Consider the following 20354-nt stretch of genomic DNA (forward strand, 5'->3'; position numbering starts at 1 on the left):
ATGGGCCGCAAACAGCATAATTAAGACGTACTTCACGAGCTTCAGTCTTCTTCTTCTTCTGTTGGAAGGTTCTCGTGCTCCTAAGTTCTGCGGCCAACGACGCCAACTCTTACCGCCTCTGGTGTGTAATCAAAATGTCAGTCTTAACTGTGAACTTTGTTACAGCACCACTTTCTTGTACATCGACGAACCAAACTTTCCACGTATTATTTTCAGTCCTTTCCTTTCTTTTCACTTCAAATCCTGCTTTGAGCGATCGTATCCTCTTTTGTCGTTTGCATTCGACGCGATTAGAATTAGATGGTCCTGTTGTCTGCTTATTGTCAACAGCGTCATCGAAGGCCCGTCAAGTTTTCGTAGATCTGATTAGGTAGCTGAAGCGATCAGGAGTACTGCCCATTTCTTTCTGCAGGGGCAAAGTAATACGACACCTCCGCTAGTTTGTAGCCTAAACTTCGACGTCCACAAGGAATCGTTGGCACAGAAAATAAACGACGGCTGATGCTCTAGATCCACCTCGGAGGAACTTTTTTAAACATTATGAGCCAAAAATAAAGATTTGAAGACAAGACATCCATGTGGAGGCTCAAAGCAAATGGCCAATTGGCCATCGATGACGGTAAACAACTGTCTGTCTTTCAGTAACAATGGACATTGCGCGAGCGGGAAGAAGAGTGATAGACGATGTTAAAGACGACACTGAATCAGGCATGAATTACCCGCCCGTTTTTGTCAAGTATTCTCGTGGTGGTTTCACCATATGATAAGGTGAGGTGGTTGTGGCTTCCCTGGAGCCAGGAAGCAGCCCCATTAAGTGGCCTGCTCCCCAATAGAAAAAGGCAGAAAGGCGAACTGTTTCTAACAACCAAGAAGATGAGACGAATAGGCAACTGAACATTTGGACATTCCAGAGTTTGGCATTTGGGTGCTCCAATCAAAACGGCAATTTATAAAAAGCAGCCGGAATCACGACCATGTCACAGCCATCCTTTTCATTTGGCAAGGTTTAATCAACTTAGAATACATGTATATTTTATGTCATCGGAAAAAAATAAACAGCGGATTAGAAACAGCACCGGAACAACTTGAGACATCATGTATATTGTTTTTGTGCAAAGAAAATAGATTATATGAAAATCAAAGCTAATGGTATCCATCAGTATCACGAGAAACAAAAGCATTAGAAGCTAAATATCAAAATTATTAAAATTTCATCGTTAAAGAGCTTGTAATTATTTGCTATTGAAAGTTATACATATGTTGGCAGGCTGAACCTGCAGCCCCGCAGACAGCACCTATACGATGATTTTGTTTTTTTTCTTCTGCTTATATCAAAGAACTCTTTACCTGAGCTGATTTTATACTACCTATGGAACAAATAAAAAGAGTCCCAGCAAGATTCTTGTAAGCGAATTACAAGAAAAAGCCAGGCATGCAGGAGTCCGGAAATGCTCGAATCATGCATCAGTTCATGATCTGGTGTTCAAGATCGAAGTTGTCCCCATCAAAGCATGATTAGATGAAAGTCGGAAGCTACTTTAACAGCACAACGGACCAGCAAATGCTTCAGGGCAGGAGAAGCAGACTACGACCTTTGCGAATAACAGAGTGCCGGGTTATGTTGAGCAGCTGCAACCGACCGCAGAACAAAATGATTCATCCCAGACGTTCCAGAACCATCGGAGTTTCCTCGGTTTACCATCGAGTTAATACTTGCACCAGGGCAAGATGTGAACAATCTCCTCTGTGAACCAATGGATGATTCCCCATCAGCCAGATCATGAGGCAAAGGATAAGAAGGCGAAGCATGTACTCCACTGCAGCTGGGAATTGGAAGTACTGGAAATACGACGGCATCCCGGGACAGCCTGTTCTCTTGAAACTCACGCTGCAGTGCATCACCCACTACTGAACTTGTCCTGTAAGGCTCAGGTGAATCATCAATTATAATGATTTCTTGTGAAGACTTTGCACCAAAGGGCGCGAGGACCTGCTTGTGGTTCTTACGAGCAATCCCCAGCTTTTTGGCATCAAAAGAACCTGATGGGCCAAACTTTTGGAAGAAATTTTCATTCTGAACATCTGAACCAAAGCCTGATGAAAAGCACAACCTGGAAATACCACCGCTGTGGATGTCATGGCAACTGTTGGACTGCAGCGGGAGTTGGCAGACCCGAAAATTACTAAAATCACCATGGGGTTTTGAGAACCTGGAACTTGCATATTGCATGTCCTTGTACTTATGGTCACAAACCAAAGAGGCATCGGAGTGAATATGATCGGAAGAAACCTGACCCAGATTAGCATTGTAGGCCCCAGGAAATCCAAGAAGGCTCAGATACTTGGAATTAGGATGACCAGCTGTGCTGTCAGAAGAAGCTTTGGGCAGTTCCGTAGGATCAACTTCATTGTTTGCAACCATGAGGTCCTTTCCCATTAACCGCAGAACAGAACTAGGAGAGGGCTGGACACGACCATGATCAGATTCTGCAGGTGGGGAATAGCAGCATCCACGGGACATTGTAACATCTGCTTGCAGATTTTTAGGAACAAATCTTGTAGGTTGGACGTGTGCATTAGCTACCTTACTGCCTATTGGCGGCTGCCAGATACTTGAATATTGGGGGGTAAAATTTGAAATACTAGCAGACATGCCCTCATCAAGTTCATTTCTCGAACTTACAGAACCAGGAGGCCTCATTTGACATGAATTTGAACCACAGGACATCACCTCGCTTGGACAGATTGAAAAGGAACCTCTACAACTCCCCTTGCTACAATGGCAATGTTGAGCATCTCCAAATCCTTTTGATACTTCTAAAGGTAAAGCTGAACCAGTAGCTTGTCCACCCAATATGCCTTTTGGTGGTGCTGGTTGGTAAACTTGGACAAGGTGGCCCGTGTCTTTCCTTACTGGCTCGGAACAGCAGTGTAAAGGGCTCAAATTCACCTTTTCTAGCCGTTCAGAATGCATAGGAAATGATCCTGGTGACAGTAAAGGCCTGGTTGCTGTTGGAACAGAAATGCTTGATCTACTTGAGTCAGGAGACATTTGTGTTGAATATCTATCAAGCAGGTTATGCTGATCATGAGAAATAACAAGTTTTGGATAGCCGTGCATCACTGGACTGCTACACCCAACAGTGGGTTTCTCCAGAACCGCATCCCTATATGTACTTTCCCTTAAGGGAGAAATGCTTGCTTCACTTTGAAGCCCAGAAGTATTAACTCGAGAGATGGAAGCTGGGACTTCCTGAATGTATTGATTACATTCAGCATCCATGTCATCGCCCATTGCTTGACCACTAGGATGGACTACCTTATCCGTTACATGAATGTTGCAAGAGCTTCCTTCTCCAGTCAATCCAGATAGTTTTGTTTCTAGTTGAACTTGCACACCAGAATCCAAGCACTGAGAGTTAACATCTAAAAGCAGGGGCTTGACAGAAATACTTTGCGGATCTCTAGAGGCTAAAGAACTGGTGAGACCTGCAGGAACTACATCCAGAGACGAAAGTGGCATTTCCATATATGGTGTGATTTCTCTGGTTATTGGCTCTTGGCTGTCAGCCTTATGTCCAGCATCAAGATCAACAACTACTGGTTCATCTGTGAGGTATCCATGATCAGCTTGTGATTTAGGAGCCACAAGGTCCTCTTCCATTGCCATATCTGTGCTGTCAGACTTTCCAACAGAGTCCAATTCACTGCTTTTACTAAGATCTCCATCATCAACCAACTTATTAGAGTCAGTTTCAAAAGAATTTCTCAAGCACCTCAAGGAAGAGTCTTTTTCAGCTTGAAAAGAACTTGGAAGGCCAGGGTCACATGTTCTACTGCATCCATTCTCAGGATCACATGCCTGTTCTAACAGATCACCAGTTCCGGTGGAAGAATTCACTTCCTGATGATCAGCTGGAATTACTCTGCTGGTGCTCTTAAACCTGTACACTCTTTTGGGGAGATCTGATCTTTTTGAGAAAAAGTTCTTCCCCATGGACAAAATTTTTCTCCCACTTGTACGATATAATTTTTTGCGGCATTTTTTCTCCAAGGTTTTCCCCATATCCATAGCCTCATTGGTGGAATCCTGATGAGTGTCTGCCGACTCACTTGGTGAAGGAACAAAGTTTTTCATCAAACCAGCTGAAATGGACTTGGATCCATCAGCTGTAGAGAGATCACCATTCTGCACAATGTTGTCTTCAGTAGGATCATGCTGCCCATCATTCATAATTTTTTTCCTCCAGGCACCTGTGCATTTCAAGCTTACCCACTGCTTTAAAGGCCCCGACAATCTAGTTTTCCCTTGAGCATCATCTTGCAGGGACACACGCTTTCGTTTGTTATGAATCTGCTCAAGATGCAAGTAATTATCAATTCAAAACAGACATACGGAACAGCCTGGAAGTCAATATTGTCTAAATTTGCAATTTAAGAAAGAAACAACATTAATGCATGCTAAAATTTAGTACATTGAAGCATTACCACTCACATTGTTCTTCTAAAACTTTCAGCTACATTTTCTCCAACCCACTACTTCCTGCTCCTGGCTTTCCTCAGGAAGATTTTGATAAAAATTCAAAAAATTTGAAATTTTGGGAAATGAGAACTAGCAAGTGCAATCATGAGATAAGAAGTTGTGTAGCAATTTCCTACGAAAGACAATAATAAAACAAAGAAAGAGTTTTAAAGTACAAAATGCAAAAAAAAAATAAAGAGAACATATATTAAGAAAATAGAAATGAACAGTTTTGAAAGTTTGAGGGAAAATTCAGAACAATTTCATTATATTACTATATTAGAAGATATCATGTTTTTTATGTCCATATTATTGGCCAAACCCGAGATTGCAATAATCTCATGCCTTTGTGAGGACATTAGAGATAGGATGAATACACATGCAAGTTCAACAATACGAGAAGAATGAGAAGGAAGATGGTGGAAGAAGATTGCGTCTAGAAAAATCTTGTTAAAATGTCACAGATAGAAAAAATCAATCACAGACTCACAGTTTAACGGCATATATGCTCCACAATTTTTATTCTTGACAACAAACCAAATCTCAAGAGATTTAAACAACATAAACCTTTTGGTTCAAAGAGAAAAAGAATGGCAGATAGATTGCTTTAATAGGAAACAGCAAACACACAGGACTCAAGGACCAGTTTATCGTTAAATAGTAAACTTAACAAATAAAAGGACAAACAGACAAATTTGGAAAGAGAAATATAATCAGCACGAGATGACGAACAAAGAAAAAAAAAACATTGTCACAGGAAACACATTTTTTTGAAAAGAAAATGTGTTTTATACGACAAAAATAGGTCAGCTGAAGAAAGCTGAAAAAGGACCCATCTCTTTGAAAAAGACGCCAAAACAAAGAATATGCTAAAAGAATGCGAAAAGAACACCTTTTTCTTTTCTTTGTATTTTATTACTGCATTTTTGTTTTGCATTTTATTTTCAAGATTTTTTCTATTTTCCAAAATTTGATAAAATTTTCCCAAAAAAAAAAAACAACTTTACCATATTACACCTCAGAAAAACCTTACTGAAAATGGAAATGGGAAAACCCGTAACTGATATTTGTGATAATGGGAAAGCCAAGGATCATCCACAAAGTAGAGCCATTACTGAAAAGTACACACTAAACATCATATAAAATTGGTGGTCTTTTATTTCATGCAAATAGATAGGACATAATCATAAACTACATCATATACTACTATGCATTGATGATTATTTATACCATGTACATCTATCACACGCTTCTATTGACACATTTTCACACTATGCATGGTATGTCATGAAAATTGATAATCGCTCACTAAAATGCAAGTTTATGTCATATCCTACTATAAATTGATGATCTTTTGTTCAATGCAAGCATGACTAGAGCAATTGTGCTCTTGGTTAAGCACCTTTGGCATGGGTTTCAGCCTAGTTTTGGAACAGAAATAGGACAAAAGCTTATTACGAGTGGACACGATTAGAAATATAAATTTCTCCAGTCACAAATCAATGAGTGTCAATTGTTTCATGAAAAAGTAAACAATCAGAACAAGCAACTCAAAGCAGAAAGCTTATGCCAACAAATCATGGATCAAGAGCTCTATACCTGATTTCCAGGGATTGTGAAAGTACTCAATGTCTTGCTCTGAGGTCTCAACCTAGAAATTTTGGCATTATTAGAGAGGGGGCTCCTCTTGATGCACGGAAGAGGACTTCTTTCAACACTGTCACTCGCTGAAGGTTTCCTCGAGTTAAGGTTAATAGAATCGTCATTTAGTTGGGACAGAATTCGGACCTTTGTGCCACTGGAATCAATATAAACAGCACCTGAATCAGAGCCATCAGCAGAATTGGCATCAGATAGCTGCGGCCTTTTCCTCTCTTCCAGGTGCTCTCCAGCCAATGGCACGATACCCGTATTCTGAGCCCAAGTTGTGCCATTCAGGCGATCAAGTTCCTCGAGGGTGCACCTACGTGCAGTTGCATAGATATCAACCATTGTCCTGATCTTCCTCGGCTTCACCTTATTCTTCTTCGTCTTGATGCCATCCGTGATTTGGTCGGACGAAACCAACGCTAAGCACTGATCGATGTGAGCGTTCAAAGTAGTATTAGAGGTCGATGAGAACTCCCTGCAAACAGGGCATAGCTTTGAAGCCATAGGATCCACTAAGGTGCTCAAGTTTGAACAAAAGCCTTCGCTTCGGCTGGACTCAGGCTTGACTTCCAAGCACACCTCTTTGCTTCCAGTCACAGAGCTTTGATCCTCACCTCTTGGTGCTGCTTTTGCACAACAACCTTCCTCCTCCACAACCTGCTTACGGGCCTGTCCCTTGCCCGACGTGGGCCCAGATCGACGGATTTTGACTACCACAGGCGGTCGATCACTGCTATTCCTAGCAGAAGGCCGGTAACGACATTTCTTTGGTGGCAATAACCTTTCTCCCACGAGATTATCACTGGTTATCGTCGATTCCGTATCAACTCCTTCCTGTTGAGCCTCGGGAGGAGACTCCACCGATGATCGCTTCTCCTTCGAGCTTCTCCGCTGTTCCTGATGACCAGTGCTATCAGCAACTTCAACCTGATCTATGCACGTAAGAAACAAACGTCGGCCATCGCTGGACTCCTCGTGCAATGACTCAATAGCCTTTTCTCCATGAGCATCCACCAGGGCCTGCTCGCGGTTAGAGTACCGACGATGGAAGGTATCAGGAGGCTCGAAAGGAGGCAGGACGTCCTTCACTCCATGGTCAAGACACACTTGCAGGTAGGGATGAGCAAATGGCCAGTTCTGGCTTATATCCTTTTTCCTTGCCCTATATACATAATCTCTGCAAATCCAACCAAGATATTGGCTTACACAAGTGAAATTAAGACTCATAAACTTCATACCAAAAATTGGAGAAGCCTACTCACGTGAAATCCATAGGGAGATGCATATCCATGGTATGTTTCTCCGCACCAAATGGGTGCATGCAGGTGTAAACAGGAGACCGCATCTTTTGACAGACCACTAAAGGGCTCTCCCCACCGATGGAAAAAGAAAGATTGGATGCACAATAGATATGGGGGAAAGCTAATTGTAAGGGATTCCATTTTCCAAAAATGCTACACCAGATGGTGCAAGAAACGAAAGGAAGGCTGGGTTGTGTGATATGATACTATCACACTACATGCAGTGGGTTCATTAATAAAAGGCAGCAAATAACAAGTTTCGTGACAGATTTCTTCTGATGCCCTATCAGACATACAGACAGTAAGGCAAACAGTACCATCTGTCCTATACCAAACAAAGTAAATCATGAGGCTCCCTCCACCATGCTTCAACGACGCCCAGATCAAGGTTCAAGATACACAGTTCAAGGTGGATTGCTGGGATTTTCTTGACGAAGAGAAAACCCCATCCAGGAAGAAATTGATAAAAAGTAAAAAGAGAGAAAGGGCCAAAAAAGAAAAGGAAAAAAAAAGAACAAATAAAAGGGAGAAATAGAAGAGATAAAGAAAGGACGGACACGAGAGAGAGAGAGAGATAGAGGGAGTTACCTGATTGAGAAGTGCAGTAGCTCTAGCTGGTGACTAGCTGAGGTCGGCAGATCTGCCTCAAAAAGCGAAAGTTGATCAGAAGTCCTTTCATCCTTTCTCCTATTCCTTGCTGAGATCTCGGAAGAACATGGAGGATCTGAAGGGTTTTGAATGGATAACATCTGAAGAAAACCTTCCCCCCTTTTGTTATTTTCCTGTGTTCTTTTCTTGGACCTCTCCTTCCTACAGCAGTTTTAGTGAGAGATATCGGTGCTTCCACCTTGTTTCTGCACTCTCAGAAGTTGAGGGTCCTCCTTCACTTACCATTATATTAAAATGTCACAGCTTTCACCAACATCAAACCTCTACCATAGATGCAAGGCGAGGCTACGAACCCCAGAAAGGAAAGGGGAAGGACACATACCCGACGAACAAGAAAGAGAAAAGACCGTGCCCTCTTGCCTATTTTCAAACCCCGACCATCTCAGGATGGTGTTGAGAAACATCATACCTGCAACAAACCAACAAAGGGTTAAGAACATAGGCGAACTTGAGCTTCTCGAAGCTTCTAGACCGTTATTTTATGTAACCAAACCAGGAAAAGGCTTCCGTCTTGTATCGTACAAGAGCGAAGAGACTAAGAAGAACCATGAAAACCAAGGCACTTGCAGAAGCCGGAATACGCAGATCAGGCCCCAGAAGAAGTCGAAGACCATGATTTTATGTGGGCAAGACAAGGAACCGATGACCCGTTAAGATCACTACCACCTAAGAGGAATGATCTCAGTGAGACGATCAAAGCCTCGTTCAAGAAAACCAACAGAACCATGCTCTCCAAATGAAGGCAAGCTAAAAGAAAAGCTGAAGACGAGAAGAAAAAGGGAGGTTGTACAGGAAGACCACATATACCCTCTGGGAAGAGGGGGAGAAAAACACAAAAAAATACCAAGAAGATGGAGGATTACAGAAGAGGAACAAGGGGAAAGCCCACATAAAATCATGGCGGGCTCCTGCGATTCCAAAGCCCCAGCAAGAGAGAAGACAAGATCATATGCATAAACACTGAAAAGAGAGAGAGAGAGAGAGAGAGAGAGAGAGAGAGAGAGGAACCTGTTATTTTTTCAGGCGGCATACAAGAGAAATAAAGGAAGAAGCAGATAACCCAAACAAAGACAGCAAACAACAGGAGGCTCACTCACAGAGGCAAGCGCATCTGGTTCGCTCCCCACCAAAGCAAAAAATGAACCGAAAAAGATGAAGGAGAAACAAGAGAGAGAGAGAGAGAGAGGGAGAGAATGCAGTTACAGCAGCAGCAGCTCAAAACCACAAAAAGGGAAGAGAGAGAGAGAGAGGGAGTGGGGTTTACAAGGAGCTGTCCTTTCCTATACCTACTTTTTCTTGGGGAATTTTACAGTGTTTCTTCAAATTTCAAACTACCCCCATGCCCCCCAAAAAATTACGCCAAGGTCCTCCCCTCCCCCATGCCCCCACCAGAGCTTCCATGTGATCCCCATCCCTTGCGGTTAATTTCTTTGTACGTGCACGAAAATGCCTAATATTACCATCACAGCCTCATTCCTTTCCCAAATTCCTTATGAAGCCTCATGGAGGCTCTTTTTCGACCCATGTTCCCCTTCTGACTTTTGTCCTTTCCCCCTTGACCATCTGTCCTCTAGAGAGAGAAAGAGAGAGAGAGAGAGAGAGAGAGGCGGTGGGCTTTTCAAAATTGCATCCAAGACAAAGATGAATGACCCATTTTAATGGAAAAAGAAAAAGTAATCGCCCCCCCCATGGTACATCCATTAAAAAAATCTCAAAAAACATCTGTTTTCTTTTCATTTTTAATAAGCTTTTTTCTGCATTGAATAGATGGAAATGTGTACTGTACTGGGCTGCCCAGTTTTTCCTTCCCACCATCTCATTAAAAAATCATTCATTATAAAAACGGCTTTTGAAGCATTCTATTCTCTCTCTAAGGTGGTGGCGGAACAGTGGCTCACTGCAAATACTTCAAAAGGTTAGGCTCCTGTCTGGCATCCCTTCTTTTCCCTCTTTTTTAAGAAAACCACTCATTGGGCGGCACTATTATGGAATTGCTTAGTTTATTTGTTTTGTATAAATATATCGGCGTGAAATGGGCGTAGCTTTGTAGGGATTTTGACTGCCTATGGATTAAAGAAATGCAACCCATATTTCCTAAGGTAAGGTTTTAAATAAATACATTATACATATCACATCATGCCCTTCTCTCTCTCTCTCTACTAAAATAAAAAAAAAAAAAAAAGTGAATAAACAGCATTCAATGTACGCCCCACGAAAATAATAAATCTTTTGATAAAGAGAGCACAATTTCCCACCTCCTTTTGTTCCTCGCCACTTCATTGCGAGTGGGGAGTGGATGAGAGTGAGGGAGAGGGAGAGCAGTAGCGTGTTCCAGAACGGGGAATCAAAGGTAAGTGGACCTTCTCCCTCCGTATGGGCCGCACACATGTCCGACTCTTTCTCATCTTTTATATATATATATATACTAAAGTTGGTAAGAACTTCTATTTTGATTTTTGAAGTTTTTTTTTTTTTTTTGCAATCTAATGTTGTGATCTTAAGAATGAATTTATGCAAAAGATATATTAGGTTGACCATTTGTTAAACTTTAATCCTGTTTTTATAATAAGAGAAAATGAATAGACTTCTTCCTAGCATGTTAATAAAAAAAATCAACATTTTTCATTGTAATAACTTGAGTCAAAGCATATTTTTATATTAAAATAGTCTTTATAAATATATTAGGATGTTTTATTGTATTTAAATAGTTTTTGAACAAAAAATCAATGGGTCTGGTTTTTGTTTTTGACTTATTGACCTAAGTGTATGGTTTTTACCAACTTCTATATATATAAACAAAGAGAAAAAGGTCAAATAATTGAATTTTTTATGTGGGTTTGAATGGAGAAATCCTCCCGCTTGATGTATTGTATTTGGTAGCTGTAATTTGGATATCTTTGTTTGGATTTGGATGAAGAAATCCTTCGGTCTTTCACAACATATCACTCGATGTTTTACATCAAAAGCTTGTGATTTGGGTTTCTAGTTTGAGTTTGGATGAAAAAATCTTGAAGTATTGATGTCAGATGGAAGTGATGGAACAAGGTTCAGATGGAAGGGAATAACAAATTTAATTGCGTTCAATTCATCGTAAAAAAAAAAAGAAGCAAAGTTTGAGATATTATATAATAAATTGTTGAATTGAATAAATGATGTGTTTCACATACCCCAATCTTTTGGGGTCAAGTGTCTAATAAATTTGCCCATTGAAAATTCATTCACGAAAACAATATAGTTCTAGTGTTTCATGAATCTACTTTAATATACGAAGCAAGTTTTGGTCGCAAGAACATAAAATTAATTGTCAAAGCGAATAAGTTCGGACACTGTATGGCTGATTAGATGGCGCACCTTTCAAGATCATATAATTTGAAAGAATAAAACATCGAGGGTCGTTATCTTCTCGCTTTCTTTTATGTGGATTGACTTTTTGAACACAGCACTTTCGAAGATAACCATTCGGAAGTTTGATGTTGCACACAAATAGTTTGACACAAGAACTGTATGAGCAAAATCGGCGACAAAGGTATTATTAATTAGAGCTCATGTAACTTCAAACCTTATCATTCTAGGCAACACATCCACATGAACAGCTCTATCTCTCATTATTCATACAGTGAGAAGCAAACTTATGACTTGTAGTAGAGACAAAAACATTTAGTAATGGAGACCGAATTATAGTTTCAAAATTTTAATATAAGTTAAAATATATTTTTTCAAAATTTTTATATAAGACAAACGAATTTTTTTTAAATTTATATATAAATAAAAAAAAACTTGACGATATTTGAGCCAATTTTCAACAACATTAAGAAAATAATGCCTGTAAAATTGAACCCACAACACACTTGCTAACACACCTCAAACCTAGCCACAGTCATTCATCTTTAAAAGAAAAGAGAGAATGTTTGTGTCTATGAGAATTACGGTAGAAACTTTCAAGTTGATTTAAGAAAGGCGGTGGGACAGAATGGTCAAGCTACGCAAGAGGAATGTACGGGATATGTGCAGTATGTATAATTCAAAAATATATATACATTAACTATGTCTTTCTCTTATATTATATATATATATATATATTATATGTTATATAAAATAATGAAGAAAAAGATTTTGACAGGAAGGGGAGGCAGGGAGATCAACGTCAGGTGACAAGACGGAAGGGAAAGGGTCTCTGCTCTCAAGAGATTATAAGTTTCCATTTTCACCGCGAGTTGCAGTATGTCGGTGGTGTACACTACTGTCAGGGAGGGGGAGAGGGAGAAGGAGGGCCCGACTTCGTGAACTTGGTTCGGCTTTTCGTGGTACCACCAAACGCGGCCCTCGGCGATCGTGCCGGCCACAAGTACTGCCCCCTCCAACACCACAGAGCCGCGGCAGTCTCCGTCTCGTCTTCCCATGTGGGCCGCGCCGGGAAAAGCCTAAAGCTCGCCGCGGCGGCCCCTTCCGATTGAGGATGGAGTTCTTCCCTTTCTTTCTTTTCTTTCAGAGGCGAGTCAGTAATTTTATGATTTTTTAATAAAAAAAACTTAATTAGCTTCAAAATTTTAAAAGGAGCTAGAGCATAGTTTTTTAATTTTATTTTGTATAAGATAGATAATATTATGTATTTTTAAGCACCTGCCGGGCTTTCTTCTTTGATTCCTCCGCCGCTGCTTCCGCTAATTAGTGACGATAGCAACAGGAGGGCGGGAACCAGTTAAAGGACACAGGGCTAGAATGGTAATTGAGGAAGCGATGCCAGTAGAAGTTACTGTTTTTTATTTTTTATTTTTTTAAAATTATTAACATGTCAAAGCACAGGCTAAAAACTGTTGGAACGGCGATGTGCATCAGCAGACATGCATGGGCATCATGGTTTTTAATACGATCACTGTAAATTTTTAAAATGGTAGGAAATAAACTCTTCTCAAAAGGACGGACTTGTGACTTAAATATGTGACAGTTTCCCAATGAATGACGACCCTCCTGCCCATTATATATATATATATATATATATATATATATATATATATATAAAATTGTTCTTTTAACAGAACGAGAGTTTGAACCTTACAATTCTTTTCATGTTTTGACAAACAATAACAAATGCTGAAAAAATACAAAAAATACAATAAGTCCACATAGAACCTTGAACCTTAATGACCTTAGAGATTTTAGGCTGAATGTGATTTCTCTTAAATAATTATTAAAAAAATCAATTTGTGAACTAAATTGGCAAAGCTGCCTATTTGTTTGGTGCATCAATCGATTTAACTAAATCAGTCGTGAATTGGCCAAAAATATTTAGAAATTTATTATTTGAAATAAATAATTTGTAAAATCTGATCAAAATAAAAAATTTAAAAATGTAAGTATAAATTTACAGATGGACTCCTGAATTGACACTGATCACCTTGGCCCACTTTAGTTGAGAAGTAACCCCCGAAGTGGTTGGGCCGTCGTATTTATTTCCTATAAACGACTTCTGAGGGACGTGGGTTTCGGAAGCGCGGAACGGTCAAGCCAGTGAAGTAACGTCGTGACGCGTGTAGATTCGCATCATAATCAATGCATGCGCATGAAACAGACATGCATGCATGTATGGCGACAGCAGAAGGCTCGGAATCCAGGAAACAATCGTACTTCCTCCCCTCTCGTGGAAGAATTGTTCCCCTCTCGAATCCCATAAAATACATGGGAAACGGATTCCCCCTCAGAAAAGAACAAAAGGAAAAGAAAGAAAGTCCATTTTCCCTGCCACTGTTTGACATGTTGATGAAAATTTTTCTTCCTGTGACTTGCAGATTCATGACGTGGGGAATCAACACAGACTGTAGCTGCCATTAAAATTGTGCTTGCAAAGTTGGGTAGAGATTGAACATGCCAAGAAGATTCGTAGATTTGTATATCTCCTCTTATTATTTTCTCGCAGTTGAGAAGAAAAGTGATTGTTTGGGTCACAAACGTTGACTGCGGACACCCAATGCATAATTGTGCCTAATAAGGCCATAAAAGCTTTTCTTAAATCTCGATAGTCTTATCGTATACCATTTGCAGTTCAGATGAATAACACTTACAGAGTACGAACTAAGGCCCTTTGCTTAGTGCCGCTTAATCTTTTTATCATGTCTAATGTTTTGTTGAATGAGTGCTTGTTAGCCAAAAAAAAAAAAAAAAATCTAACTCCTCCTATGCTTTCATCTTAAAGCCAAATTAAGCAGCTCTTGTTAGCCATGATTTTTTTGTTCCCCTAACCTTTAAAACAAAATTTAGACCCAAATATAGGAAAAAAAAACTAAATTTAGTTCCAAAGAAAAGGGCCAACACTGAATTTCCGCATAAATTGGTGGGGAGTTGATGGAAACGGCGCCGAATATATTAGATTATCTGCAAAGCAATGCGGTCCACAGAATTTATGGAAGGAGAAAGAAACGATCGACGTTGATAATTCGAATAACTTTTTCTTGGTAGATGCCTTTTGAACTTTCATGAATCCCAAGCTTTCAGAACTCGAAAATGGAGATGGTGGGCATGGAAAGCATGTGACGCTGTTCTCCCCAAAAAGGCACCGCTTTCGTGAAACTCACGCTTCCGTTGATTAGCGGCCTAAACTTGGAAAAACTTTTTCCGGCGACTGATTTTCGTAAAATGGAAGGAGGAAGGCAGGCGCTTTACAATGTTACCAGAAATGGCGGATCGCGAGTTCCAGCAGGCAATGGCTTTTCCGTTTCTTCTCCGCCATTAACCGATGGGTTGTGGTCTCCCAATTAAAGTCGGTCCTTTTTTCTTTCTTTTCCCCTTTTGGTGCTGATGCAGATTCCGTAGGAATCTCTAATCCACTTTTTTTTGGCGATTTGTTTACCCTCAAAGGTGTGTTAACATTTTTTCTTTTTTTCATGAGTCTTTGCCATGGAGAAGATGTTTTATAGACTTCATTAAGGAATTGAGATCAGTAACTTGTCACATCTCCTTCGTATATGAAAATATAGAAGATACATCACTTGTTCGATTCCTATGAGTGTTATTTTCATACACCGTAAAAGTTAGGATCACGACACTCAAGTTGAAAACCGTACGACTTAAGACTCAAGAGATTTTCAGATCTTCTTTAAACGACGAGTTGTTAATCTCCTGCACACCCAAATAAAAAAACTCTTGTGGTCAAGTGACTTAGTAAGGCAAAATTGGTGGCAACTGGATCAACACTTCTGTGATCAACTCAAGTTCTTACTAATGTTGTCATGAATTCTGTTTCTGACACGTATTGAAAACCATGAAAAGCGATTTTGTCTTATATCAGATTGTATCAGCTTTAAACAATGAATGATTCAGATTTTAACTAATCCATGTGTGAGTTATGGGTCAATATGGGCCGAGTCAGCCTTATATTAACTAATTTAATAGGGTTGTGCCTAAATCCAACTTACAAATAAAACTAAAATGGGTTATTTAGTAAAAAAGTAACTTCAGCTGCACATTGGGATGAGTTGATAGTGGTGAGCAGTTGAAAGAACCAAATTCTCCGTCATTTTTTAGGGTATTAGACTTGCTTTTGGTACCTCAGGATGCTGCTACTGTTGTGCTTCAACTTAAACATGAGTGATATATTTTTTGGCGACATAAGAGATTGACGTTTCTGACATTCGACCCAATTTACACTTTGAACATGGTATTCTTTTATATTTTAAATATCATTAATAATAAGACCATTGTGTTCTTGAAACACATGCACTTAAAAACCCAATTCAAAAAGTACTATGTTTTTGCTTGAGAAGACATGACCTTAAAAGAAAAGAGAGAAAGAGGAAAACAAAGTTTCATTAAATGAGAACAATCCCCGCCTTTGAGGGCCTCTTGAAAAAGCAAGTTGGCTTCCAAATTTTCAAATTGATCTCTGTCGTCCAAGACTTACTGAGAATGAATGGCTCAGATGAATCACATTTAGTCTCAGTCTGATAGCTACATGTGTTCCTATATATATATATTCATCTTACGAAATGCATGTGATTTCTGAAAATTTTGCTCAACTTTGTTTGTGGGACCCAAAAGCGGTTCCTTTCTTGTTGAATTATGAAGTAAATCCTTGACTAGTGGATGGAATTGATATTGGTTTTGTTTGTATTATCTAAAGTTGATGTTATTTGTCCCCTCCTCGCTCCTTCTTCTTTCTTCCTTTCTGATGTACACCTTTAGCATATCCAAAGTCCAACCCAATTCCCACCTTTAAATGTGGATTACAAGCATGCTACTTTTATTGAATAGACCAAAGAACCTACCACATACATTTTCCAATAAATCAACAACCATGAATGCCAAAACCATATATATTAGAAATGTATAATATATTACCACAGTAAAAAAAAAAAAAATCTTATAAAGGGAATTGGATTTTCAGCCCAGGTCTGATGTAGGTGTCACATGTGGCTACCCAATCCGGCCGCAATCTCAATGGGATTTTAGAACTGCTCGTGTAAGCCCGCCGGCGGCGTATACCAGCCCCCATGTATCTCCGCCACTGATCAAGCAGTGATCGCTTTTTTTTTTTATTGGTGGATGAAACCATGAATCGTTTCTATTTGTCACCCATTTGATTTGAATTGGCCAATTAAACCCCACTTTAATCTTTGATCTTGTCGCGTTGTTATTCTGCAAATGGATCCACCGATGGCTTCCCGGAATATTCCTTGTTCCGACTATGAGAACGCCGGAGAACGTGAATCCGACGATCTTCGCCTGGCCGTAGAGACTACGCTTGATGGTCTGTATTGGGTAGGAATCCCGACTCCCAGGAAGTGAAGAACACAATTCATGAGAAATCCCAAGCTTGTCTAGGAATCCCGATTCTCAGAACAAACTCCCAAATCCCTTCCGTTTTTGAGTCGATTTGTTGGCTTCTCCGGAGAAATGACCGCTTTACTTTTTTCAACCAAAAACGCGAAAACCCATTCGGAGAGCAGAATTTCACTGCGATGGCGATGGCGCTTTAAGCTTTTTCCGTAACAGGGCATGAGCTCTAAGTTGCGGTCAGCAATTGGAAGGAAGGGGAGAGGTGCGTGACTCAGAAAAGGAAAGAAGAAACTGGGAGGGAGCCATCTGCTGCGAATTCCACTCTCGCACGTCATGCCATTACTGGGAAAGTGAAGATCACGGAAAGGAAACTGAGGAAAATAGTGATACACGCTTTCACGGAAAGATGAGCTCTCTTTCTGCAAACTCTCCCCCACCCGCACCCGCATTTCCATTTTCCATTTACAGGGAAAAGAAGAAGACGTACAAGCAAACACACATTCTAACTACAACACATTGGGGTTGCGATACGATACCCCTAGACCTATGCTTCAACGCTATATATTCTGCTTATCACTAATCTACCAACCACATTTGCATTTCGATACCCCTACAACCTATGGTTCCTATATATATATATATATATATATAATTGTAATTTTGCCATCCACAATTTCTCAGCTCACTCACGTGAGTTGTTCGTTCTATGGTGATAGATTGTTGAGAAAAAAATTATTAGCATGATGCTAATAATTTACCATAGAACGAACAACTCACGTGAGTGAGCTGAGTAATTGTGGATGACACAATTACAATTATATACATATATATATATATACTTTATACCGAATTTTGATGAAATTATCTAAACCATTGATTTAAACGAATTAAACTGTTGTGCAAGGTGCTTTGTTTAGGGAAAGTCATTTGTTCCTCTTGCCCCTCTCTCCCTCTAATCGTCGTAATTCTGACTGTTAAGAAAATAGCTTACCTTTTATATTTGCTCCTTGAATCCATATAGATGAGTCTCATCAAATCTGGTATACAAGGTAAGTCTGAGTATCGGGCTGGCCCGATAACAGTTTTTTAATATATATTTTATGAGTTTTATATATAGTTATAATATTTTATTATGATTTTTAATATTTATATATTATTTTATATTATATATATATTACAATTTAATTAGGCCTGGTCAAGGTCGGTTCATGCCCACGTTTCAAGTGTCGGGCCAACCCGATGCCCAAGCTTAATACAAGGGTTTAAAAGCTGACTCTACTTTTAAGAGTCACCTAAGCATCTAACCTGAATTATTTAATCAATCATCATGAACGGTTAAGAGAAAAACAAGAAAAAAGTTGATGAACATTTTTGTTATCTAATGTTGATTTTTCTTTCAGCCATTCGAATGGACATACCTGGTTAGTGGAGAGAAACAAAGAATGAGAGAGAGAGAGAGAGAGTTAAAAACTAATTCCATCCAGTCATTTGCAACCACGTCCACCTCCATCCAGGGATGCTTAAACACATCCCTCAATGTGGATCTCATATAAAAATAATGAGTGAGACAAACTGAGCAGTTCAACCGATCTTATTATAAGAAGCTGGACTCTTGATAAATTCATCCCAAGGGTCCAGATCTTTATATAACCCCGACATCTTTGCCCTTTCCAAACAAACAAAAATGTGATTAAGATTTCCAGCAGCATTTGAGATCCATGAATTTAGGAGATCAAGGACCAATTAGGAGATCTAGCCATTCGCAATGGGTATGTTTTGATTAAGTCTGCTCGAGCTGACCTTGACTTGAGCTCAAGCCAGGTTAGAGCAGAACAATATATGAGTCAAGTCGAATTCGAGTTGGCCAAGCTTGTTATGACATAGTGGAACGATATATATATATATATATATATAAAATGAAGGAGAGTAAGGATCCGGTTGTCCTGGCATCCTAAGCCCCACCGGTTAGGTGGCCTGTATTGCGGGGCAACTCACCTTATTGGTGGCGACGTCAGTGAATTCAGCAACGGGATGATGAAAAGCAACCAAGGGCAGAGCTGGGCCACACGTTGATTGCTTAGAAATAGACCTGCCAGCTGAATGGGCCTTTCCATGAAAGCGGCCCCTTTGAAAAAGGAACGGTGTTCTTGGTGATCACCAGCTGATTCCCCTTGCTTCGAGCTGGCCGGCCGGCCGGCCGACGGCCGACGGCACATAGGACAGCCAAGTTTAAAACAGGTATAGCTGGCTAATTGTGTTCTTCATGACAGATTATTTGTACCAACAAAGTCATATTTGGCTGGCCCATATGATCATTCTAGAGTGATTGCTCGCTTCACTGGAGGAGAGCTGGGTTCCATATTTATAATAAAATGAAGATGTGCTAAGATCTTTTCATGTTTTTTTGCTCGTAGCAGATATATTATTGCAGGGCCATTTAGATGACAGCCTAAAATTAACCAGGTTTTGGAGACAAAACCACAAATATCATCTCAGGCGGTGTTTAGATGACATGAAAACTGGGTTTTACTAAAACTTAGTTTTAGCAAAGCCCAATTTTCAATTAAAAGCAAGAAAATTTTGACTCCCCAAGTTTTTCAAGTGAAATTGACTTTTACCCCAATTTAAATCATCCAAATATCCAAAAACAATATAATGAAATGTTTATTATATATGTATATATAATAAAATGCAGATGTGCTAAGATATATATATATATATTTGTTGGGTTCATAGCAGATATGTTACTAAAGGGGCATTTGGACTACATCAAAAACTAGTTTCCGTTTTCATTAACAATTTGTCTCCCCCGAGATTTTCAGGTAAAATCTCGACTCCTTTAGAAAACTTGACTAAAAGCATGAACAACTTGACTCCCCCGAGATTTTCAGGTAAAATTGATTTTTGCCTCAATTTAAGTCTTTCTCTTGCCGTCCAAATATCCAAACAAAGTTTCGGAAACCGGTCTTTTTAACCATGTTTTCGTAAAATTTGGTTTTCAAGAAACAAGTTTTCTAAAGGTGCCATTCACAAGTCCCATTAGTCTTTTGTTTATTTTATATATTGACTTTGTTTCTTATTTTATTTTCAATTTCAGTTTTTTGTGATTTCTTATGATATTTGCATCTTGGCATTAACTTCTCGACGTTGTGGAAATCAACACCGACAGCCACGAGTTCAAAGCTTCACCACCAGATCAGTCTATAAAACTATTATGACAAAACCGAAAATTTATTCACCATCTTTTTCGGCAGATTGTCTAATGAAAGAGGAGAAAAGTGAGATGCTAGCAAGGGGGAGAGGCAGAATCGTATTGTCAACCACGTGAGCGGTTTCCGGCCCCTCGCTAAGTGGCAAGTTTCTGCAACCAAATAATTTTATTTCAGGGTGGGGTCTTCCGCAGCTCACACAAACCGGCCAGCTCCAAGATAAAAGAAGACGTT

At 39.7% G+C, this 20354-nt stretch overlaps 1 protein-coding gene across 3 annotated transcripts; it reads right to left on the minus strand.

The window, feature by feature from the left end:
- Window positions 1-1180: 1180 nt before the first annotated feature.
- LOC116249919 (uncharacterized) lies at window positions 1181-9394 on the minus strand. Of its 3 annotated transcripts, none has more exons than XM_050076674.1 (5): window positions 9240-9394; window positions 8465-8551; window positions 8062-8354; window positions 6122-7349; window positions 1181-4354 (listed from the first exon to the last, which is right to left on the minus strand). In XM_050076674.1, the coding sequence occupies exons 3-5, from the start codon at window positions 8220-8222 to the stop codon at window positions 1586-1588; spliced, it is 4158 nt and encodes a 1385-aa protein (XP_049932631.1). In that variant the 5' UTR covers window positions 8223-8354; window positions 8465-8551; window positions 9240-9394; the 3' UTR covers window positions 1181-1585. The 3 variants fall into 3 exon arrangements, with proteins under 3 accessions (XP_049932631.1, XP_049932630.1, XP_031479091.1); XM_050076673.1 differs by having other exon boundaries at window positions 9151-9393; XM_031623231.2 differs by having other exon boundaries at window positions 8062-8551; window positions 9151-9393.
- Window positions 9395-20354: the final 10960 nt, after the last annotated feature.

This window comes from Nymphaea colorata, chromosome 3 (genome assembly GCF_008831285.2).
Source record: "Nymphaea colorata isolate Beijing-Zhang1983 chromosome 3, ASM883128v2, whole genome shotgun sequence".
NCBI lineage: Eukaryota > Viridiplantae > Streptophyta > Magnoliopsida > Nymphaeales > Nymphaeaceae > Nymphaea > Nymphaea colorata.